Raw genomic sequence first — 24,586 nt, 5'->3', positions numbered from 1 at the left:
AAAGAAAACACCCCACGATCAGGGCACTACAGCAAATTTTCCAGGCTGCCCAAACAGAAGGCAAGCAGTGCCCAAGACAGCCTGTTCCAGCTTCCCAGAACGACCAGGTTCACACAGCCTCTGTGACCACCGACTGAATGACAAACCCCCCTGGAAGTGACCCCAGCACTTTAATGCTTCTTCCTGGACATCTCCAACTGGCTGGTCCTTTAGAAGCAGTCCCTGGACTCTTCTCTGGAGGGACGTTTACAGTTCAACCATTTCCTTTTTGGTCACCTTTTTGGTGGGTGAATAATGCTCAGGATTAAGGCCGACCTAAAGCTTGGTGAATTCACCCATATATCTTTGGAGCTGTGTGGTCCCCTAACCTTGATCACTCTGATAAGGGGAGCCATGGGGAGACTGGGGCTCCCTGCTTCCCAGTTGAGACAGGCAATCAATCCTTCAAGCTCCTGGATGAGCTTGGATCCTCGCTCTATGTCGGCCACCCTGAGGGGCAAAGATGCCTGGAGATGGGTTTCCTGCTAATGAAGGGAGCCGAAGGACCCAGAATGGCTTCGCCTCTTTCCCAGTGGGGTCACCAGCTGCCATGGAGATGCTCCTTCCTCCACCTATCAGCCCCCTTTGCTGTTTTAGACTGTGACCCTCCCGGATGAGGACCTGGCCTCTACAAAGCGCCATGCAAGTCCTTCTTAAGAATAATGCCTGGTAAGGCTGGTAAGGCTGTCCCCAGCCTAGGAGGCCCACCCCTGCCCTCCCCCCTTCACTCACGCTGGCCTCCTACCTGTCTGGCGTCCGCCTTTTGACCCCTTCGTTGACCTCCAGTAGCAGCTCCGAGGAGTCGATGGGTGAGGAGGCGTTGGCATCCAGCAAGAGCTGCTCGTGCTGCGCCAAGTATTGGGCCGGGCTCTGCTTGGCCATGCGGGCACAGTGGAGAAGCTCCCGTTGCAGCAGGGGCAGGTTGGCCTAAGCGGGCAAGATAAACCATGAAGAGAGAGCAAGGGGGGAGCCTCTCCTCTACGTGGGGTTTCCACAGGAATCTTCCTGGATAGGAGCTCCTGCTCTAAGCAGGAAGCTCTTTGGGGTCTCATCTTATGATCTTTCCAGAGAAAGTCCTCTGGCCCTCCTCCAATGGTTCTCAGGATCTGCAGGGCCCTTATTCCCACCTCCCATGCTTTTAGCAGAAAGTGTTTGTAAATAAAACACAACTGCTTTATTCCCCGCCCCGTGAGGTTCTCCTGGAACTTGGCTCCAGGGAGGAGCATCCACCAAAGTGATTAAGCAGGCGAGCAAAGTCCTGCCACAAGCCAACCCTGGTTTCCTACTTAAGCAGCCGATGGCCGGCCAAACCGCCATCTGTTGAACACATTCGAGCTGATAAAATGCCCCTCTGTGGATTCCAGGACAGCAAACCTCCTCCACCTCCTCCTCCTCCACCACCACCACCACCTCCCTCTCTCTGCCTCGGCTCCACGTTTCCAGAAAGAAAAATAATAAAAAGGAATAAATAACATCTCTGGGAAAGGCATGCTGGGGGCCGCCTGCTCTGAGTTAGTGTAATGAGAAGCATCTGGAGCCCCGGGTGGAAGACAGCTGGGAGAGGGTGCTGGAGAGCAGAGGAGGCCGGGAGAAAGAAGGCGTGGGGAGGCTCCTTTGGAGGCAGCACCGGCAGAAAGGCACCAGGGCTGGCAGGCGGCCCCAATCCTCTGCCAGAGAGAGGACCGGTTTTCCCCAAAGGCTGTGGAGACCAATCAAGACATGTTGTTGGTCACCCAAGTGGGCTCCATGGAACAAGTAGCCCAAAGGAACCAGGGTTGAATTGGGATCACTGGGGGGGGGCTGGGCGTGTGGGGGGGGGCTTTCATCCTTACTCCCAAGGTGGTCAAGCTGGAAGGCTGTGAACTCAGGGCTGTCAGCCTTCTTTTGATGCCGTCTTGGGCAAGGAAGACGAGAGGAGAACGTCAGGGCTTCTTCCTTTTAGACCTCTAAAGAGCCAGCAAGGCCAGCTGGTATTTTTAGGAGCAAAGTTCTCCTGAAGGACAACTTGCTTCTCCAGAAATGTTCAATAAATCTAGAAACTGAACTCTCAGTTAAAGCTACGATGCTTTTAGAAAACAAGATTTTCAAAGAACACATTTCCTTGCTGTCCAGTGGAGGTTTGCCTTCTGGAGTCATGCAATTCTTCCAAGCAAAAATATTTGACAAGGGCTGGGCTGGGCTGGAGAAATCAGTGCAAGAGGAGAGAAGGACCCACAGAAGTGGAGGTGGTGGTGGAGAGAAGCTTGGCAGACTGCTACCCCTGTGGGGGTCTTGATTGCCCTTCGCTCAGCTAAGCTTCCACTTCCTGTTCTGGTGGTCAGAAATTCTCTACTGCAGGAGTCTCCAACTTTATGACTTGTGGACTTCAACTCCCAGAATTCCTCAGCCAGCCAGCTTGAAGACCACAAGTCCTAAAGCTGCCAAGGTTGGAGACTCCTGCAGTAGAGAATTCCTGCCCATCAGAAGAGACTTGGAGATTTGTCCAGTCAAAGGGTTTGTTTGTCCATTGAACCAGAATGGTCACTTTTAGCCTGGGCGCAGCTCCTCAGCCTCGGAGATTGTCCTGGGAATTTCCACAGGCAAAAGGCTTGCAACAGACTCTCCTCGGCATCTTGGAGTAATTTCCTTGATGATCTTGCATCCTTGGGAACGCCACCCACTTTCCATGGGAGAAGACAGCTCCGCTCTGACTCATCCTCATTTTTTCCTTGGTCCCGCTATTAGGAAACCAACTGAGATCTGTAAGGGAGGATCATCTACCGGTGGCTGTGCTGACCACCCAGCAGGGTTTTCCAAAATAAAAGTTTTCCATGCATTTTTTGCATGCTCTCAAATGCACTACATGAATGAAATTGTGGGACTTTGAGAGGGCTGGAACACTCAGCTCACAGTGATCCATTCCTCTTGTTCAAATAGAAAAGTTCCCCTTCGGAAACGAATCAATGGGTCTCGAATCATGCGGGGTGGGGTGGGGTGGGAGTCTTACCTTCAAGAACGGGATGACGAAAGGGCGCAGGGGGAAGTTTGTGGCCTCCTGAAGCTTAGAATGGAATTCTTCAATGGTCAGTGTGGAATTCTGCGAGATGAACATCAAAAGAGGTCAATGGACAAATTCACAATGAAGCCACAAGGGCCTTTATTCAGGCCGTCTTCTTCACGGTCAGCTTTGCTGACCAACTTGACATGTTTCCATGCCTTTCGGATAGTAGCACACAGAATTCCCAAACAACTTGCTGGAAATTCTGGGCAACGTAATTCCATCACATCTGGTTGGGTTGGGTAAGGCGGGTTGACAAGGCCCAGGCATGTTGCACGCCAACAGACTCCAGAATGGTAGCCGTGTTGATCTGTTGCCACAAAAACAAGCCCGTGCCTTCAAAATCCAATCGCGTCTCTAGGCAAGGGGTCTCCAGCCTTGGCAACTTTAAGACCTGTGTACCTCAACTCCCAGCAAAGCTGGCTGAGGAATCCTGAGAGTTGAAGTCCACAAGTCTTAAAGTTGCCAAGGCTAGAGAGCCTTGCTCCACACCGGCCTGCTGCTCAACACACTGTTGACTGCATCAGGGGTGTGATGCATAAAACCTTGGCTTCCCCAATGGGATGCTTGTTGGGTTTTTAGGAGTGTTAAGATTCCGCACTGCACGAGCTCACTTGTATTAAGTGGAACCAGCAGCCCCATGGGTTTTTTCACTAACATCTGACTAAGGATGGCGGTTGCAAATACGGTAGTTTGTTTAGTGACCATTCAAAGTTACGAAGGCGCTGAAAGAAGGGACTTATGACTGTTTTTCACACTTACAACCATTGCAACATTCCCATGGTCACAGAATCAGATTTCAGACACTTGGCAATCGACTCGTATTTATGACGGTTTGCAGTGGGCCAAGGTCACACGATCCCCTTCTGACAAGGAAAGTCAGTGGGGAAGCCAGATTCACTTAACAACCATGTTACTAACTTAACAGCCACAGTGGTTCACTTAACAGCCGTGGCAAGAAAGGTCGTAAAACGGGGCAGAGCTCACTTAACAACTGTCTCCCTAAACAACTGGGGTCATAAGCCAAGGACGGCCTGTACTTCAGAGCCTCTGACCCACCCCACACCCAAAGGGGCCTGGAACTCACCACGAGGCCCAGCACCAGAGTGCGAACCCGCTCCCCTATCTCCGGAGAGATGTCACTGCCGAACTGCTGCAGGGTGGTGAGGAAACGCTTCAGCTTGCTGAGCTGGCGAGCCCCACAGGCTGGAGGAAGCTGGTGGTTGGACAGCGAAGCCGTGGAGGACGTGGCCGGCCCGTTGCTGAAGCCGTTGGGCGTGGAGGGCGCTCCATTGATGGCCGTCGGGGAATGGCTGCTCCCGTTCATTACTGCCAGGGAAGAAGGAAGCGTTGAGGGAGTTGCAGCACCAGAGAAAATTCAAAATTCTCTGGAAGTAGAACCGCCAAGTACATTCTCATCTTTGTCTTCCTGTCCTCTTATTCCCAGGAGAGCAATCCAGAGACCACTGATAGGTGCTGCTGGAGCCTGTAGCATCCTAATTTTCCCTTCCAAGTCGAATGCCTTTTACTATTCAGTGGCTTTGACCAGACCCCCTGGAGCCTCCTCCTCCAACACTTCATTCGCAGGGAGGGATCCCAGCTTGGACAAAGCGAGCATTTTTAATATCCCGGAATCCTATACTAATAAGTAATAAACTAATTAAGCAATAAACTAACTGGAAAGGACCAAGAAGGTTTTGAGGAACTGAGTGAGCATCGCTTGGAGAAAGGAGCAAGATCCAATGAGGTGATTAAGACGGACCACTTTAAATATGCTTGGACTGAAGTCAAGGTATAGATGAAAACTTTGGCCTTGACCAGGCAGGGAAGCTCTCGAGATTCAGGGCGAGGGATCCCAATGTGGCAAGTAAGCAGCTGTTCCAGAAGAAGGCAGGGACACCCTCCTCTAAGGAAACACCATCCTACCTTTCCCTCTGGGGGATACCTAGAAGTCTAGATCTGTGCAGATTGACAGCAAAGGAAGACAAATAGGCCAGCAAACCAGCAAGCTGATAAAGGGATCCTAAGCATTGAAATCTTAAAAGTATGTCACAGAAGAGAAGAACAGCATACTTTTCATGAGGGATTTCTTTGCTTCCGAAAATCAAACTGGGCCCACTGCCTCCAGAAAGGAACGAGTGAGATGGGAAGAGGGGAGGGGTCCCATTCAATACCAAGCAGAAAGGTTGACCTCCAGACCTCCCTACAGAAGGAGGGGCCGAGGGCTATCCGGGCCCCTCCAGAGTCCCCTGTGCAGCCTAGCCAGGAGGTGTTGATGTGTTTCTGGAGATGCTCCTAGTCGATGCACCTTGGCTGCTGACGCAAGAGGAACAATGCAAGAGAAGGACAATGCAAAAGATGGTGAGTCCTGGGGTGGAAACAGGGAGAGGAACCCGGTTCTGTTACAAGAGCCCAGATTGGTACCTCCTAAAAGGCAGCCCCACTGGAGAGACCGAGCTTCACTTCCATCCGGAGGCATGCATGCTGGGGCTGCTTTCTGACTCCACGGAAGGATTCCTCCCAGCGGCCAGCTTATTGCATTTCGAACAACCTCTCGAGATCGCTTCTCCTCTCTGCTCCTTCCAGTCCTTGTTACACAAAATGTTTTTTGTTCGCTTCCCGTCCAGGCAGGAATGCAGAGGGGGCGTGTCTGCCTATGGCCCCAACGATTTCCAGACCCAACAAGAGGACATGTCCTTAGGCCAGAAAAATAAACCCCAGTCCAGCCCTCCTGCCTTGGCTCTCTGCAAGCCTCCCTGGACTGAAGACCTGGGCGGGGTGGTTGGGTAAGGACCGGCTTCATCCAGGTGGAACACTTGCAGCTGTGGCGTCTTTTTGACCCTCTTGCTATTCCCAACCCGGCAGGTGTGGCACGTTTGCACAGCCAGGTGGTTGCCCTTGAGAGAGCAACAGAGTGGCCAGCTTGGATCCCCACATGCAAAGGAGAAGGGACTGTCAGACTCCGCTGCTTGGCCAGCCTCAAAGGCCCCAACCTTTGAAAACCATCCCTCCCAAGTAGGCCAGGGAAGAGGCTGCCTTCGCCAGGACTCATCACACGCCACTAACCGTTGCCGTTGTCACCACAGAGCTGTGGAAAGCTGCAGCCGTCCAGAGCTTTGCTGCTTTCCTCGGGCTCCGACTCCCTCTCCGGCAGGGCGAGAGCGGCCGCTTGCTAAAGAGGTGCCGAAAATAACCGCCCGGCCACAACTGCTTTTATTCCAGTGACAGGTGTGTTACTAAGTTAAACTTCACACATGTCTCTGAGGCTGGGGCTTCAGCGATGGAGGCAGCACGGGGGGTTCCCCTTGGCTAAAGGTGGTGCTTCTTTGGAAAAGTCGGGGTGCCAACTGCTGGACCCCTACCTTGTCTGGTGGGCATCTGGGCAGCCAGGAGGAACATCCTGGATTCTGCGCTGGGGTTTGGTTCCTGAAAAGCGTGGAGAGGAGGCTGGAGAAGGACAGCAGCGTTGCTTGGGGGACCCGAGTGACCGCTGGGTCCAGATGGGATCAAAAAAGGGTCACTCCTGCGTCCTTCCCCCCATTACCTGATGCATATTTGTTCTATTTTTATTTTACTTAATGTCTAGGCTATCTGACTCCCCAGGGAGTCCTGGCAGCTTACAGCTAAATACCAAGCAAATTCAAGACTACTGACCAGGAGACCAGAGAACACCAAAGGAAAGCTACCTGAAGCAAAATGAGATCTTTATGCTCAGCTGGTCTTCAAAGCTTGGGAGAACAGCCACTTCCGGAGTGACACATGAATTTAGCCTAGAGATAATACTAGTCCTGTGGGCTTCCTCGGTCTGCTTGAGCAGCAGGAGTGGCATTATTGGCTCCAACCTTGCTGGAATCATCGCCTCTTCTGTGTGATCCTGGCATTTCTTTTATGAACATATCTTTTCTTTTATGTACACTGACAGCATATGCACCAAGACAAATTCCTTGTGTGTCCAATCACACTTGACCAATAAATTCTATTCATTCATTCATTGGAACAGCCTCTTCCTGGGGACTCTCTGGACTTGTATGTGGTGCTAGGACATGCCTAAAAACCTCCCAGCTGTCCCAGGGAGCAACCCTATTAAAAGTGTTTGTGGTCCAGCTTCCCTGAAGACATCTTAATGGTTCATGTAAGGCCAGGAAGAACAGACCAAAATTCCCCAGTGTTGCCCTTTTGCATCTCCCAGCAAACACCGGAGGGAAGGAACATAAAATGCCTTACATTTGCTCGGTCTTGGGAAATAAATGTTGTGGAGGATTTCCAGAGGGTTTTTCCATCCTGACTCAACCATTTGCACCCCGCAATGGCTGGGAAGGGAGAAACGCTGAAGTGCAGCTGCCTCGGGGTCTCCCCCGCAAGAAGCCACTGACCCCTCACAGATAGCCATGAGCGGAAATGAAGGCCGATTCAAAATAGCCTCTTGCAGAAGAGAGCCAGGGATAAACTCAAATCCTCTGGATTGAACTCCTTGTTATGCTGGCTCAGTGATCAGCAGAGGTCTTTACAAGACATTGGGGGCTGCCATAGAGTCATCCAAGTTCCACCTCTTTTTAAGGAGCTTTGCATTTTGCCTACAAGGCACCTTAAAAAAAACGTGGAGATGGGATCCCGCCAAGGCAGTTCTTTCACTTTTACTTTTGGGGCCCTACCCTGCTAACTAGGGACCTGCATGGAGCAAATGGGAAGGGGCCCCAACCCAGGAGGGATCTGCAGCACCCCCTTTTCCAGCCCCAGTGCCTGGCAGCTTCCCCTCCCTCCTGCCCAGCACAAGCCAAGCGGGGCGCAGCCTCTGGGTCTCTAGAGGAGGGTTTGTTTCATCTTACTTACAGAGACACACCATGGACCATTTCAGGCAACCATGAAATCGGCCGCGTGGGAGAAACATCGGCGGCCCAGCATCACGATCTGCAAGTAAAATAAAACATACGCTATCAGGAGAGACCCGAGGCGGGGAGAGGCCTTTTCATCGCACTAAGCTGGACAGTCTGGCTTTATGGTCTCTGTGAGGAGGTCCAGCTGGACATGGACGTTTTATTTCCAAGGCCGAAACCCTTCAAAATTCTCTTCTCTTTTCAAGAGGCTCAGAAGCAGCCGAGCTGGGCAGAGCAAAGCCGAAACAAGGAACCTCTCCTTGCTTACGGCAGATGGCAGAGGACCAACTCTACTCTACAAGCAGATTCAAGGGATTTCCCTTCCTCGGTGAAAGTCCTGCTGATGGCCGGACTGAGGTGCTTGCCCATTATCCTTACGTTACAGAGCTAGAGGTAAGCAACTGGCAGCCTTCGTGCCAAATCAGGCTTGGCTGCCTTTTGACCCACAGATGCAAAAGACGTTTCTTTCTTTCCTTGCCACATCAGTCATGCATTTATCAAGCTGCGTGTCACAAGGATATCACTTCAATACAAACCAAGTTATTTTGCAAAAGGGGAAGCCATGCAGAACTGCCCCCAAATGGAATTGGCAACAGCTGTATGATTCTATCCCCCTTCCCACCTTCTATCTATAGAGAGCTCCATCTAAGAGTATAGACTCCTGAACCCATAAGGCTTGGCTAAAAGTGTGGAAAGGGCAAGGCAGGCTGAGAAACAGGTAACTTGCATTCTGAAAAACACATTTTCAGTATCCCGAAGATTTAAAATATATCAGGAGATGCTAAAATAGGTTGGCAGCTGAGAGCCAGGGTGGATGGCCCAGCTCTTGCTTGCAGGTGTCCCTCCCCAGAACAAGACCGGGCTATTTCCCCTTTCTATAGATTAAGAAAATTGGGTCAGCTCCTGCTGCCCAAGAAGGAAGGAAACGCTGCCACGTTTAGTGGATGCTTTTTGTGGGACTGCTGCCTTGAAGACAAAGGTCTACAAAGCAGTGCTTGGTCCAGGCAGCCCCCAAAGCAAGTGGGGTTGACTTTGCTATTTTAGCAACTCTAGGACCACTTTGAACTGCAGCTTCTTCACTTCAACTAGAGCTGGATTCTCCATCTGAGGATGGTGGCCGAGAACCGTCAGGCCTCTCTTCAAGTCTGCAGGCATCCATGCGAAGGGGACATTCCGGTTCCAAACTAAGCATGTTTTGAAGCTAGCACCAACATTTTACACACTGGGGTGTAACGTTCTCCTGCCCTTGCTGGCACAGGGTCTTCATCTGATGCTGCCCATGTGCCCAGAAGATGCTCCTCAGCTGAGCCAAAGGCCAGACTTTCCTGGGAAGAGTTTGCAGAAAAGCTGCAGAAGCACCAGGTGGAAAACTGACCCAGCCTTCCCTTTGCACATGGGTGGGTTCCAATCCTGGGCCTGCTTGGGAGCTCAGGGGGGCATCAGGAATCCTCTCCTTTGGCTGTGGGATCCTACTGAAAGCAACGCCCTAACCGGGGGAAGGGGATTAACCTTCAACCAAGAGTTGGAAATAGCACAGCTTTCAGCCTCTGCCAAGCACCAGTTGCCTGCAAAGTCAACTCTCAGATCGGACTGAAATTCCTCACTTCCCCTCCTTCCCTCCTTCGAACCCTAGAAATGCATCCACACATTACTTGTGGAGAAAGCAGCTGTCCTGGTATGGTTGGGGTGTCCTTTATGGGACTCCCAATTCTTCATCTCCTGCTGAGGACAACCAAAAGCACACCTGGACACAGGCCCCTCAGAGAAGGTTTGGGTCAAAGGGGATGCCTCATTCAGGGCATGGAAAGGGGCGAGGAGGGGGCGTGAAAAACAGACCCTCCATAAAATGGCTGGGAACCAGCCCTGCAGCCTGCCAGCCTTCAGGAGAGGGAATGAGGAGGAGGTGGAGGAAGAATTCTCCCTCAGTTCTGAAGTTGCTAATTTTGAGCCGGGCACTGCAGCTTGAAGCTGAACAGGGAAGCGATCTGGCGCCTCGAGTGTTCTCGCAGCAACTATTTTGGGGCTTCGGCATGGAATCCTGTGCCTGCGGAGACAGCAGCCCATCTGCCGTTGGAGGGTTCACCTGCGAGCGGAGGAAAGTCTGCCACGCAGTCTCTGCCCACTTTGGCCATGGGGATGCTGCTTCCAATCCATAGGACTGGGGGTGGTGCCAGAAGGTGGGGGAATCATGGGCAATTGGGCTGCCGGATGGGGAGCTGCTGGCTGAGTGGTGGCCGTCAGCCAAGCCAGAGTTACCCAGCGTTCTCACCAGCCAAGTCAAAGGCCGAAATCCAGATATAGGCAACAATCAGATCCTGGTGGGCGAATCGTAATGGCACCAGAGAAGCGCTTGAAAACTGCAAACCGGCTTAAGGAGTGCAGGAAAACTCATCCCTGCCTGACTCTCCTCCAGGCTGGCCACCTTAAGCAAAGGGAATAGGACCTGAGAACACCTGAACTAGGATGACCAAGAATGGAAGCCTCCCCTCCTGTGGCGTGCAAAGAGCACATGATGTTCTGGACCGGACCAGGCCTTGACCCCTGGACCATGCAGGAAGCTCCCTAAGCCTCGCTCCAGGTCCATCTGAGGCTGCCAGACAGAACAGGAGCAGCTACTAGAAATCCATGCAAGGCTGGGCGGTCCCCCTCACTGGGCAGGACTCTGTTGTAGTGAGGGGAGTGCCTTCCACCTGCCCAAAGGGCGACCCCCACTGCCCACCTCCCACAGTGGAACAAGAGAAGTACAGGAAGGCAACAACTTTTGGAGAAAGTGAAGAAGTGCAGAATGGCTCCTTGTCTTCCCAGCCACCCCTTTGGTGGCCTCCTTTCCCTTTCTCCCACCGGCTCTTCCCCACCCCAAAGTTTCTGCCTTTGATGGGGTGAAGTTGGCCTTGGCAGCAGGTGGAGCTGCCTATCATCAGGGGCCAAGGTTAAAACCATCCGATTCATTCTAAAGATCGTTTGGGGCAAAGCAGCCTGGCATGAGCCACGTGAACTCATGGGTCTCCAGCAAAGATCAGCCAGACCTTTTATTTCTGAGACACACAAAGGGTTCCAATCCATCCCACCAAGGTCTATGTGTCCCCTCTAAGAACATGTGCAGAGTAGGCTCCTATTGCTGTCAAAGACTTTGCAATATCTGAGGCCAGGGACCAGGGCACCTCTCCTTCTGGGCACTGCCCCTGGTCTTCCCTTTGCTGGGCTGCCCATCAGCTCCAGTGGGGCAGGAGCTCCTCTCCTTTTGCAAAGCCCATTTTGCTTTGAAGCTGCCTGAGCAGAACGGGAGCCGGCTGGCATCCGCCGAAGCCAGCGCTTCCCACGGGGTGGGGCGAGGGACCGTTTTCTTGGCACTCCAACTACAGTGCCATATGGCAGCATTTGAAAGGGGCCCAGAGAGAGAAGGTGGGGTGGACAGCATCCAAGCCCACCCGCCTGGCACCCGAAGCCGTTCTGGGTCCAAGGAGAAGCCCAGAACCCTTCCACAAAAAAGGGGGGAGGGGCTGCCGATGATCTGTTTGTGGGGTTTGGTGTGGCAGGAGAAGCACCTGACGGCCTCGCTCCTGCCTTTGGGGGCTTCCTTCAGCACTCCTCCCCCTCCCCAAAGAAAACATGAGCCCAGGCCATTGCAGGAAAGGGAGGGTCCTTGCAGGAGGGGAAGGGGAGAGCGGAAACAACCATCCCATTTTGCTTTGCTTTGCACTCGTGATTCCCCCACCAAAGGCATTTTCCTGCATGAACCTGTCAGCAGAGATCACTTCAAGGTATCCTTTCCTTCTATCAAAGCACTGCAGCAGAATCCAGGGTGGGGGGACCTGACCCCTTCCCCCCCCAATCAAAGCATTCAATTCTACTTTAAAGATGTCCCGTTAATACGGTCAAACTCAAGCAACAAGCAACAGAATCCAGAACAATTGGGAGGAAGGGAGCACCCCCAGGCCTCCTTCAGCAAATCCCCCTCCCTTCCTCCCCCTACTCAGGGGAAGGGGTACTCACTGGGGTTAGAGGTGAAGGTGGGGTGCCGCGTGGCTCCCTGGGAGACCGCTGGTGATGGTGGGGGCATGTTCGGAGGGGTGGAGCGGGACTGCGTCTTCACGTCAGCCGGCGAGTCGGGCATCGTGGCTGCCTGATTCTCTGCGCTGCCTGCAAGGGGAAAATGAGAAAGGGAGGGAAGGTGTGAGCAACCAGGCCTGAAGGTGCAGCCAGAGATGGACAGAGAGACTGGGCTGGTACCACCTGCTGAGAGCACCCCCCCTCCCCGAGAAGGCCTGGGAATCAGAGCTGAGACAGGTGCGGTTGTCGAGACCAACATCCTGAGAGAGATAAACTGGTCGAGGGACAGGATGGTTGCATAGCACCATCACCATCATGCAAATAAAGCGATTTTTAAAATGGCTGTGATGACATCATGATGCCCAGAGGAAGACTAGCTGGGCTAAAGCTTTTGCCCCTCCTGGTCTGGACTCCTGCAGCTCAGTGGCCGAGTTCTCACAAACCACCGTAAAACGTGGCTTACCAGGATTGAATAAACCGTAACGGCGCCTGCATTCCCGCCTGCAGGAGATGGGCCACCCTGTAAGGAGCAGCAGGCATGTGATCCCAATGTTGGGGTGGTGTTTGGCTCCCCAATCCAGCCTGAAGGACACACGTCACAAACCCCTCTCCATCCCCTCCCACCCCTCCCTGCAGAAAAATGAGGTCTTGGGTGGCAGCATCTGGTTGAACAACACCGGTTCACTTTCTTCTCTAGTTTTTCATTATCAAGTAATACTAACTTTTCTGTATGCCCAGATCTCTTAAATAACCCAGAATGGATTCACCTCTTGAGCTGAATCATGGTTTGTTCAACAAGCCACAGGGACCTGCGTCACATGTAACGCTAAGCCGTATTTCACGGCTTCCACGCTCATTCCTTGTTCTAAGCCCCAACCACACAGGCGGCTCCAGGCTTAACCGCCACAAGGGATCCGCTGAGATCATCTCCACCTTTTCGTTTCAAAACCTGCCTGTGGAATTCTGCACTGGCACTGAAGGTTGCACTGCACATTTATGTCGGGCTGGACGTTGCAGTTTTATGAGCTGTTTAGTCTTCAAATTAGGTGTGTGCGGGGAGGAACTTTGAAAATGCACGGCATTTAATGCCACAAATAACGTGTGAGGCCAACAATGCTGGAGCGGGATTGGGCCCCTGTGCCCTCCCGTGGCCAGCTGGTTCCAGATGCTGCGCGAAAGTCTGCTATCTGGTTGTTCTTGCAAAAGGGGGTGGTCTGTCTGCCCAGTGCGGCCCTTCCAGAAGATTTTTTGGGGGTGACCTAGCTGGGGCAGAGCAGGAGAAAGGTGGGGTGACTTCAGGGAGAGAAAGCGGGAACAGCTGCCACATCTAAACAGAGGCACCTGCCACCAGGGCTGCCAAGTTCATTTCTTTCCCGGCTCCATTAAAGAGGATGCACTTGAAGTTGACAGCTCCGCACAAGTGTGCCAGCAGCTGCGGCAATCCGTCACGGCGTCTCACAGCCCGGCCCGGCCAGGGCTCGGAGGAGAACCAAAGAAGGAAAGTCTCCCCTTTGCCGCCCTGCCTGGGGTCAGCCAGAGGCTCCTGGAGGGGATGGAGCTGCCAGCTTTCAGGGGGCAACAGATCATCCCTAATCCACGGCAACTGTGGCACCATGAAGTGTACTTCGCGCATGAGAGAGAGCGCGGGAAAGGACACTGCTTGGGCTAAATACAGCCTGGCGCAGAGCCAAAGCAGATGTTCCTGGAGGGCCAGAACAGCAACCTAAGCAGGGAGCCGAGCTTTCTTAAGGCAGGGAAGCCTCTTTTCCCAGAGTGGGCGAGCATCGCTGAGTGGTGCCCAGTCCTGGGTACATCCCTGGGGAAGGTGCAGGGACCTTCCTCAGGGACACAAATAGCTTCAACACAGCAAACCCCCTCCCCTGTGCCGTAGAGGGGGCTACAGTCTTCCAGGGGCTGAGAGGACAACTTCTCAGTGTTTCCTGGGTTGGGGGAGGGAGGTGGCCTCCTTGCCATGCAGCCCAGGGAATTGGATGGAACTAGCCGGGCGGTGCATGTCTACGCCAGCCACTCAGTCGTCACCCTGGCCCCTTCTTTCATTCTTGGGGCATTCAGGGTCTCCTATGAAGAAGGATGGAACTCTTCAAGGCCTGCCGTTCTTTCATCGCCAAAAGGGTCCTCCTAGCCCCCGTGATGATGGTGCACACCCCGATGCGGTGATGCAGTGACGTCATCGCCCCATTTTCCCACAAGCCAAACTGAGAGCAGCAGGATTCCCAGACAGCGAGTGCAGAGATGGGCCCTTCAGCTCCAGGGGAAGCTGCTCTTGATTGGTTCCTGATTGCTTATTTGTGCCCTATGACTATCATTAAGTGTTGTACCTTATGATTCTTGATGAAGGTATCTTTCCTTTTATGTACACTGAGAGCACATGCACTAAGACAAATTCCTTGTGTGTCCAATTACACTTGGCCAATAAAAATTCTATTCTATTCCATTCCATTCCATTCCATTCCATTCCATTCCATTCCATTCCATTCCATTCCATTCCATTCCATTTATTCTATTCTATTCTATTCTATTCTATTCTATTCTATTCTATTCCACATTTTCTTTTCCATTCCATTCCATTCCATTCTATTCTATTCTATTCTATGAAAAGGGGCAGCTGACTCCCCGTCCGAATTCTCCAGAATTCCCAGGATGTTCAGCGGGAACCCCATGGAGGGCAGTTTTTCCCAGCCATCCGTTCTCTGCAAAGAACATCTCTTCTGCAGGACAACCAAGGATGAAGCCATCTCCTTCACAGTTCTCAGCCTGCAGCTGAGCCAGGGCCAACAAACACGAGTGAGTTTGCCGTTTGTAAATCAGCTCAGCAGAGGCCAAGGAGAGGGAAAGGCCATTTCTCCAAGACTCCGGAGCCCCTCGCAGCCTCACAACGCCTTCCCACCCTGTATGTCCATCTGTCTGTCTGGCTTCTCCACTGCTGTTAAAGTCTGAAGAGGATGTCACTTTTGGGAAGGCTGACCCAGAGCCAGATCAGCAGGGCTTCCATCCTCAAGAGGTTTCCCTTCTTCACTTGAAGCCTTCCACCTTCAGTCCGGGTGCTGTGAATTTTGGCCACGGACACAAAGAGACCGATGCTGACCCACAAAAACATGGGTCCCAGGCCTCCGGGCATGTCCTGCTGTAGGAAGGCTTCATTGCGCTAAACCATGTTGCAACTGGGTGTTGAGTTAGTGTGCTGCAACAACCCGAACATTGCGGTTTGTAATCGAGTGTTATGATTCCTGGGGCAACTAGAGCCTCTGGTAAATCTCCAGGAGGAAACTCTTTTTCCCTCCCTCTCTCCACCCACCCACCCCATCTACAATACACGCAGTCCTTGATTTATGACCACAATTGGAACAGAATTTCCACCTCAAAGCAAAGCGGCTGCTAAGAGAGTCAGGCACAAAACCAAACCAGGCGCCTTGTCCTCAGGCCAGACTACTTGCCCACCCGCCCTCTTTCACCGCAACCTTCCCGATTTGAGGCGGCCAGGATGGAGCCCAGGATCTGCGGCGTCAAAGGCCTAGGCCCCGGCAGCGATGCATTGGCCATCCCCGAGAGATCACTCGATCAAGGGCCCTGCCTAGAATCCCCGTCCTTAGCAAGAGGACAGAGGACAGGCACGGGGCTTTAAAAGAAGAGACCCCCACCTGAAGCGGCTGGCAGGAGATGAGCCGAAAGTCGGCCAGAATCCCAGCTCTTCACAATTGTCTCTTGCCTCTCTCTGTGAAATCCGAATCTTCTCCCAAGAGGAAGGCAAATCGCTTTCAACCAATTAGAGCCTTTCTCCATCTAGCCAGCCTTGCTTGCTCAGATAGGCAGCAATCTGAGGGTCTCAGCAGAAAGCCATTTTCTTCCTCCTCCTCCTCCCCCTCCCCTCCTCCTCCTCCTCCTCATCATCATTATCATCACGGAATTACTCTTTCTACGAGCAGAACTTGGTTCCTGTTTCCAATTTGCTTCAGGAAAGTTAAGATGCAAGCACACCTTAACTCAAATCTTCTCATCTCAGAGACTTTTTGCCCTCAGAGATGCTCTCTGCACATGCCCACTCCTCACTGTTTAAAATACCCCAAAGGATTGATTTGGGGCTGCTGCTCTTTTCCCAGATCCTTTTTGTTTCCAGAAAGGCTTCCCCCGCCACCCCTCTCTCTTTCTCTCCCTCTTCCTCTGATAAATTTTCCACTCCTCTCCACTCTCCCAGGCTGTTTTTGGAAGTGTTGAGGGGGTAAGAAGCCTCATGTGAAATCCTGAGCATCGTTTCGACTGATGACAGCATTCCTGCAGCCCTGGATGCCTGCACATGGAGCCTGGCATGGAGTGGGACTGCCAACCCCCCCCACCCTTTTCGACTTCCTGCTGTATTTATAAATACGCCCTGAGTGACAGCCGAGAGCCAAACAGCAGCTGAGAACTTTCTGCAGCAGATGGAACCCAGCAGAAGCCCTGGCGTGTCCCAAGTGCTTTCATCCAGGAGACTGCCGAGCAGGAAGGTAGCACGATGGGTGGATGCCTCTTTGAGCCTGCCCGGGAGAGATGCCACCCAGAGTGTGGGCTGGCCAAGTGCTCAGGGCATGGGAGGGCATCGCGGGGGCTCTGGACCACAGTGTTAGGAAGCCACTTGGGGTTTGGACAGCGACTGTCTTCCCTGGCACAGATATAATTGCATGCCAGCCTGCTCACTGGTGCCATTTTGCATCCTCCTCATTTCCTGCAGATCAAGAAGATTCCATTGGGGGGGGCAAGGGGGTTTCTTTCAGAGGAGGGAGGGCGTGTCTTTATGGCCATTGCCCTTAGTAGCAGAGGGGAGGGGTAGAGTGGCCCTCCGAGGAAGAAGAGGCTCAGGGGAGCACAGAGGTGTGTGGGGGACCCCCCACCCCAAATAACAAAGCACGTAAGAAAAAGAGCAGCTTGCCTTTTCGGCTCCAAACCCCTTCAGGCAACGAAGAGACTTGAACTGGCCATTGACGTGATCTGGTCAGTTGCTTCCCTTGGACTCGGCAGTGCTGGGGGGACCAAGCCTTGCGAGAAATAGAACTACTGGTCGCCAAACTGGAAATGAAGCTCATGTTTTTCTCTGGTATATTTTTCTCCCCGGTGGCTCAGAGCAGAAAGTGTCTCCATGTCTCATTCTCACAAGAATCCTGCAAGGGAGAGCAAGGCTGAGACGTGGGACTGGCCCTGGGTCTCCTGGGGAAGGTCAAGGCTGAGGCCGGGAGAGAAAGGGGGCTTCTTTTGCATCCAGTCCCATGGCATTGATGGGGCAGGGAGTCGGCCCTCTGTGCCCCTGGGAGACGGGGGTGGGGAGACCACGCAGGGCAGCCGTTTTGGCCTCTCATTCCAGAGCTTCACTTCTCCAGAGCGAAGTTGCTTCTTCGGAGCAACAATTAATAAGAAACAAATGTTGGAAAGCAGACAAAACTCACTGCAGTTGGGACCAATTATTTCCATCTCCTCCCCACCACACAATTCCCTCCCCCCCCCAGCAATGTTCCTGCCCCTGAGTCATCCCCAGGATGAACCATCCAGGGACAATGGCAGTTTTGCCTGGATGGAAGAGAAGCGACAGCTCGTCTCCCCTCCGGCTTCTTAATGTGGGGAGGGCCCTTCTTTTCTTGCAGACACCCCCCCTTCCACACATCAAGAGCTCCAGGGCACCCCACGACAACAACCCTGTGAGGTGGATTGGGCTGAGGGAGTATGGCTGGCTCAAAGTCATCCAGCCGGTTTTCGTGCCTGAGGCAGGACTAGAACTCGCCATCTCCTGGAGTCTAGTCTGGCAGACCAAACATCCTTGCAGTCCTTTGGGCAGCCCCTTCCTCCTTCTGACCCAGGCGGGGGGGGGGGAGAGGGAGGAGGAAAGAGTTAAAGAGGTGATGGCATGAGATCTCGGCATCCTTTCCTGCCCTCCAAATGCAATCCAGATGCTGAGGATGAGGGGGGGGAGGAGAGACTTGGTGCCTCTTTCCAAGGAAGGTTCTGCATTCCAGCCGTTCAGCTGCAGCTGCCAAGAACAACTCCCCAGAAACTCACCAGGGATGGATGGAGGGGCTCCATCTGGATCGTGTTAGGCCAGCCCTCGGCACTGGCAGCCAACTGGATATGAACTGCAGACCGCTCGCATGTGGGAAAAGACGGGGAGGGGGTCAAGCCTGTCTCCTTGGTTTTTCCCAGACAAGGCCTTCCTCTCCAAAACAAGGGGGCAGGACCTCGCTCTTTCTCCCAGCTCTCCCCCCCACAGAAGGGCGTGTTGGCCTCCTGCAACAACAACAATGAGCAGCCTCCGCTCTGGATGCACCTGGCTTTGTGCAGAGACAAATATTTCAGGAGCCATCAGTACTTTTCAGGGAGGCCAACTCAGTGACAGGGAAGGGGATGCGAGGCATTTTCCTCTCCTCTGAATGTATATTTCACTAGTGGCAAGTCCATAACAGGGTTGGAACTTGGAAGGGACCTTGGAGGTCTTCTAGTCCAGCTCCCTGCTCGAGCAGAAAACCTATACCAGGGGTATCGAACCTTGAAACTTTAAGACTTGTGGACTTCAACTGTCATCTGCACCTCTATTAACTGCCTGGTTTGGTTCTGCAGCCCAACAAGACAGACACGGACTTCAGAGGATCATTAGAACTGCAGAAAAAAACAATGGCTACCAACCTGCCTTCCATTGAGGACCTGGATACTGCACGAATCAAGAAGAGGGCTGTGAAAATATTTACAGACTCCTCGCATCCTGGACATAAACAACTCCTACCCTCAAAACAACGCTATAGAGCACTGCACACCAGAACAACTACACAAGGACAGTTTCTTCCTGAACGCCATCACTCTACTCAACAAATAATTCCCTCAACACTGTCAAACTATTCACTAAGTCTGGACTACTATTAATCTTCTCATCGTTCCCATCACCCTTCTCCTCCCACTTATGACTGTATGACTGTAACTTCATTGCTTGTATCCTTACGATTTATATTGATAGTGTTTCCTGATTGCTTATTTGTACCCTATAACTATAATTAAGTGTTTTAAGTGTTGTACCTTGATGAAGGCATCTTTTCTTTTATGTACACCGAGACCATCTGCACGAAGACAAATTCTTTGTGTGTCCAATCGCCCTTGGCCAATAGAAAATTCTATTCTATTCTATTCTATTCTATTCTATTCTATTCTATTCTATTCTATTCTATTCTATTCTAAACGCTCAGTCCACAAATCTTAAAGCTCCCAAGCTTGGACATCCCCACCCTGTAGCATTCTGGACAAATGGCTGTCCAATCACTTCTTATAAACCTCTGGTGTTGGAGCACCCACAACTTCCAATTTGAATTTTATTGAACGTTATTCCTCCTTCACACCATCTAGAATAGAAGAGAACTGGGTGATTCGGCATTTGGAAAACATCGGGCTTTGAGAAATAAAGTGCCCAGGGGTTTTCTGTGGCTCCAAAACACAGGGCAGGAAAACGGAGATGAAGCAAAGAGTCACGAAAGCTTCTGCCTTTTAATCAAATCCGGTCCTCCAAAAAAAGGTCCCTGCAGACTTTTGGCTCCCAGAAAGCAGCCCGGCTCTCCCCCCCCCAGCCTTCTGCAGTTGAAGGGCAGACACACTGGCCTCTTTCTAAGCCGGCCGGGTGGGAGTAGCCAGAAGGAGCATTGCACGGTGCCCTTATTCCTTGCTGCTGCCGCCGCTGGAGGGAATGCAAAACTCCGAGGGCTATTAAGAAATGTTCAACATCCAAGCATTGGCACCCGGCTTGACAGGAGTGATTCACTACCTGCTGAGATGGAAAATCAGGGCGTTCAGGAGCAAAGGCTCCGCGTCTCGCCCGCTCCTCAATATTCATTAGTGCAGGATGCCGAGTCTTCCCAGGGCCCATTCAAGGACTCACGCGGCACACCTGAGACCGGCTAGCGTTCCCCTCAGCTGGGCTGCCGGCCATCTGCTTGGTGCCGGCAGCCTGCCAAGCTTGCCTAGCAGCCTCCGTTGCTCCATCTTGCTTCTCCTCCAAGGATGCCAAGAAAGCTGAAGGACCAAGATAGGTGCCCTTCTGGTGCACCCCACCCCCCGGAAGGAGAACCAGCATTTGCTGGCCAAGGAAACTGCCGACATCACTGTGGTTGCTCCCCATCTGCGCACACACAGAGCTACCCATGCCCGTCTCTGGAGGTTGGAAAAGGCATTGCAAAATGTAGCCCTTTTCAGATTCTGGTAGGATCGGAGACCTCACGCCCCACTGAGGTAGAGATGGCCCAAGACCAGGCTCCAGAGGGGAGGCTCACTAGCTTAATCTGGCAATGAGAAATTATCTTTTTCCCCCCCTTGTGATTTCTCCAGTCTTGAAAACAAATCTCCTTCCAATTTTAAGTGCCGTCTTGGCATCCAGCTTGCTCTTGAAGGAGCCTGTTTCCCTTCCCCAGGACCTCGGGGTGGGGGGGGGGGAGAAACCCACCATCACTACCAAGGCTGGTGTGGTCCTAATCATTGCCCTCCCCTCCCCATCCAGGCATGTCTTTGGATAGTGAAATCCTGCCACTAAAGGGCAAAGACTTCTCTGCATGCCTAATTTTAGTCTGGCTTGCCTACAACCGGCTCAGTTCAGGCTGCCCACTTGAAGAGAAGGTGATCTCAAGTTTAGATGACTTCATGGCTGCCAGGAAGAAAAAAGAGGCGAAGCAGCCGAAGGAGCTGCACTCTTCGGGAATGTAAAGCGACCAGTTTAAAGTGAATTACACTGCAGAAACCCTAATCTTCCTTCCATCAACCATCCATTTCTCCAGCTATCCATCTATCAGAAAGTGTCTTCTGACCAACCAAGGATGATTGTTACACCACACTACTAAGCCAAGTAACAATGGGTGGGGAGAAGCATCATCATAACTAAGGAGAAATTTCTGGACAGTTAGGACAATTAATCAGTGGGATGAAGTCCTGGGTACTCCCTCACTGGAGTTTTCCAAGAAGCAACTGGACAACCATTTGTCTGAAATGGTATCGAGGATTTCCTGCCTGAGCAGCGGGTTGGACTAGAAGACCTCCAAGATCCCTCCCAACTCTGTTATTCAAGTTCAGCCCATTAGTCTGCACAAAGTTGGGAGGATCCACCTCAGTTTTCCAAGTGTGTTTTCCCACAAAGGGCCAACTCAAGCACTCCAACTTCATGGGTACGTCTCTATCCAGCCTCCCGACCGCACCCTGTTTTATTACGGAAGTTCTCACAAAAATGTATTTGTGACGGATGGAAAACCTGTATCCCATCTTCTCTCTCTCTCTCTCCTTCTGCTGGTCAGTGGAGTTAAGCAACTGCCTGTCTTGGAAGGCTCCCTCTAGAGAACATGCATGTCTTGGTGCAAATGCAAAGTTACAAGAAGCTTCTCAGGGCTGCCCTTGTGCAGGACAGGCCTCTCCAAATAGTAGAAAAAGACAAGTGTGAATCACCGGCTGTGTTCACACAAAATATCCTGACCTATCTCCTGGCTTCATAGCAGATACTGAACCAGAAATGAACCAAAGAGGAGAGGTTCAGACAACACCCACTGCTACAGAAACCTAGCCAAGCATTAACCAGCTCTCATACCTGGTGCAAAAGTAGCTGATTGATAAGCCTTTAAATAATCTAGTTAAGACTGGGGAGTCCTTGATGCTGACTGAGCTTGCTAGTTAATTTACAGATGTTTAGTTACCCAACTAGGGAACATCATCAGTGCCACCTGAGTTAAGACATTCCCTAGTTGGGTAATGAAACATCTGTAAGCTCACAGAGCACTCCGCAATTCAGCCTGGAGCTACAGGTATGCTCAGGTGCCTTCCAGGCAAATCTTTGCCACCCCTGACCTAAGGGACCCCACAAGCTTCTGCCTCTTGCTCAGATGTATAAAGAGTTCCAGCAGAGGCAAAGGAACTGGGAAAACAGCTTGGATAGGAGGAACTGGCTGAGGGCCCAGTAGGGGCCCCGTGACCCCCAGGGACTTCTCCTTGAACCCCCTTCAGATTTGGGGAGGGGAGCTGGGAATTCGGGCTGCTTCTGCTGGACCTGGAAGCTGGGGGGGGGGAGAGGAACCCCTCCATTTTACAAGCCTTCGTTCACTATTGTTTATATAAACAGGTAAATTGTTTCGTATCTCAATTAAAAACATCTGCCACATAAATGAATACCAATTAACTCATCCTGTTTTTAATTACTCTGTTAATTACATACAGGCAGCAGCAAGGATGGCATGGGAATAAGGGAAGGAGGCACGTAAAAGAAGCCTTCCCTCCCCCCCCCCACCTCCTGGCATGCCCAGAGAAGCCAGGTTGCTCTTGGCTCTGGTCTAGAAGGTGCCCAGCCCCTGGTGGCTGGAGGGATGGGGGGCTCCCTGCCATCCTCAGGCGCTGCAGGCGGAGAGCACTTTGCACATGCTCAGAAAACTCTGCTTCCTCTGAACAGGGCTTGAATTGCTGCCCACCATGGGAGGTTCTTGTTTCCCACCTCAGACGACCCAAGGTCTCAACTGTGGGACAGGAAGCCCTCGACTTACAACAATGGTTTAGCAACCATTCAAAGCTACAAGGGCACTTATGACCAGCCCTCACCTTTATAACCGTTGCAGGATCCTTGTGGTCACATGGTGAAAATCTGGGCACTTGGTAACCAGCACAACTGTGGCAGCGTCCTTCTCAGCCATCTTCCCACCAGCAAAGTCAATGAAAAGCTGGATTCGCTTAACAACCGAGGCCAGAATGAGTGTGGAATCGGGCACAACTCTCTCAGCTTTGCTTAGCAGTGGAAATTCTGCTCCCAGTTATGCCCGTAAGTCAAGGACTACTTGCCTTGCCCAGGTGCTGGGCACATAAGAGGAAGGCCAACCGGGAAGGGAGCAGCGCAGGTGGGATGTTCAGAGGCCACCTGGAAGTTCAGAAGCTGCTGCAGAAAGACAGCTTCTCCTCCAGTTGAACCTGACGCACAGGGACCTCACGGACACATGTCACCATGGAAGGGGCATCCCAGGCAGGGATTTCCCAGAATCCCCCATCCACAGAATATCCAGAGTCAGCCCTGCTTAGTTCCTGCAGATCAACCCCAGTCATTCTGACCAATTTCCAGCCATTTTCCTGCGTGGCTGATCTGTCCGCCTGAGAGGTGGATGCCCAGCGATTGGCAATGCCAGGCAGTGCCAGGCAGTAGGACTCAGTTACTCCTGAGCTCTGCCAGACCACGAGACCGTCATCGCCTGCCCAGGGCAGCTCCTCCATCTTTGCGTTCCTAGGTATGAGTGCCTGCTTGGGCTCACCTAAGGCACATCACCCATCATCCAGAGCCTCACCCCATAATCCACCAGCCACAGCCAGAGGTTCTTCCTGCCAGCCACCATTAACACCCCACTCCAGTTTCCCTTATCTGGGCAATGCAGCTCCTGGGACTTTTCCAGACCTCTTAACTGTGCTGTGTTTATACAAAGGAAATGTGGAAAGCAGGAAGAGAAAATGGACTCAGATCCCCCTATTTATGTATATCTTTGGATGCTCGCTTGTTCCATCAATGTATTGGCCTGCCCAGTTGGAAGCGGCAACCTTGAGTGACCCACAAGCAGAGAAAATAGGAGAAGAAATAATGTTTTTTCCTTTCTCTTTTTTTGGCAATTGTAATGGAGACCAACTGAGGAAGAGGAGGGAAAAGGGAATCTATAAAGGAGCATAATAAATATAAATATAAGACACTGAGTTTGTCAATTGAAAGATCAGCAGTTCAGCAGTTCGAATCCCTAGTGCTGTGTAACGGGGTGAGCTCCCGTTACTTGTCCCAGCTTCTGCCAACCTAGCAGTTCGAAAGCACGAAAAAATGCAAGTAGAAAAAATAGGGACCACCTTTGGTGGGAAGGTAACAGCGTTCCGTGGACCTTTGGCGTTGAGTCATGCCGGCCACATGACCACGGAAACATCTTCGGACAGCGCTGGCTCTTCGGCTTTGAAACAGAGATGAGCACCGCCCCCTAGAGTCGGGAACGACTAGCACATATGTGCGAGGAGAACCTTTATCTTTTTAAAGGAGCAAGAGAGCCTGCAAACTCCAAGGCAGTCTACCTTTAAAGATCATCCAGCTGCTTGTGTGTGTGTGTGTGTGGGGGGATTTTCCAGGCCTGCTCAAAGGAGGCCATCCTAGCCCTCATCTCGAGCACAAAACACACTCCCCGTTTTCAGCTCTGGAGTTGCGGGGGGGGGGGGACTGGGTTCCCCTCTCTCCTCTTCCTGCCTGCTTCCCGGCGGTGGGAACGATTCCAAGCGAGCAGATGGAGCAAGCTGGGCTGAGTGTAAGAAGCAGAGCTGGGGGAGGCAGAGAAAGTGAGACTAGAATATTGCCATAGCAATTCCTAGCTGGGGTAAAAAGGACCTTTGTGCCACCTGCTTGGAAAGTCAAGCTTTGCCAAGCTCCTTGCACTTTCCTTCACCCCAAAAATCCGCTTCAGGGGTCACGAAGAGCATCAGGAAGGAGAGGCTGTCTTTGGATGGCGAGGGGGTGTAAGAGGTGCCTCTGTACATGCAAACACGGAGCGACTCCTTTCCCTGCACCTCTAGCAGGGGCGCCCAACCTTAGCAACTT

At 52.2% G+C, this 24,586-nt stretch overlaps 1 protein-coding gene across 9 annotated transcripts in view; it reads right to left on the bottom strand.

Annotated features, from left to right (window-relative positions):
• Positions 1–24,586, bottom strand: part of CBFA2T3 (CBFA2/RUNX1 partner transcriptional co-repressor 3) — a 54,821-nt gene that overhangs the window by 7,658 nt on the left and 22,577 nt on the right. For 4 of the 9 annotated variants that reach the window (XM_058155106.1, XM_058155107.1, XM_058155108.1 and 1 more), the window contains exons 2-6: positions 11,944–12,090; positions 7,907–7,984; positions 4,164–4,405; positions 3,026–3,115; positions 785–966 (exon numbers count right to left, since the gene is read on the bottom strand). In XM_058155106.1, the coding sequence (XP_058011089.1) occupies positions 785–966; positions 3,026–3,115; positions 4,164–4,405; positions 7,907–7,984; positions 11,944–12,090 (739 nt within the window). Of the gene's footprint in view, positions 1–784; positions 967–3,025; positions 3,116–4,163; positions 4,406–5,500; positions 5,665–6,142; positions 6,249–7,906; positions 7,985–11,943; positions 12,091–16,924; positions 17,116–24,586 lie in introns of those variants that run through there. The other 5 variants (XM_058155104.1, XM_058155110.1, XM_058155111.1 and 2 more) reach the window with 5 other exon arrangements.

Source organism: Ahaetulla prasina, chromosome 12 (assembly GCF_028640845.1).
Source record: "Ahaetulla prasina isolate Xishuangbanna chromosome 12, ASM2864084v1, whole genome shotgun sequence".
Classification (NCBI taxonomy): Eukaryota; Metazoa; Chordata; class Lepidosauria; order Squamata; family Colubridae; genus Ahaetulla; species Ahaetulla prasina.
The sequence above is the reverse complement of the archived record's forward strand: the minus strand, read 5'-3'. Positions and strand labels throughout refer to the sequence as shown.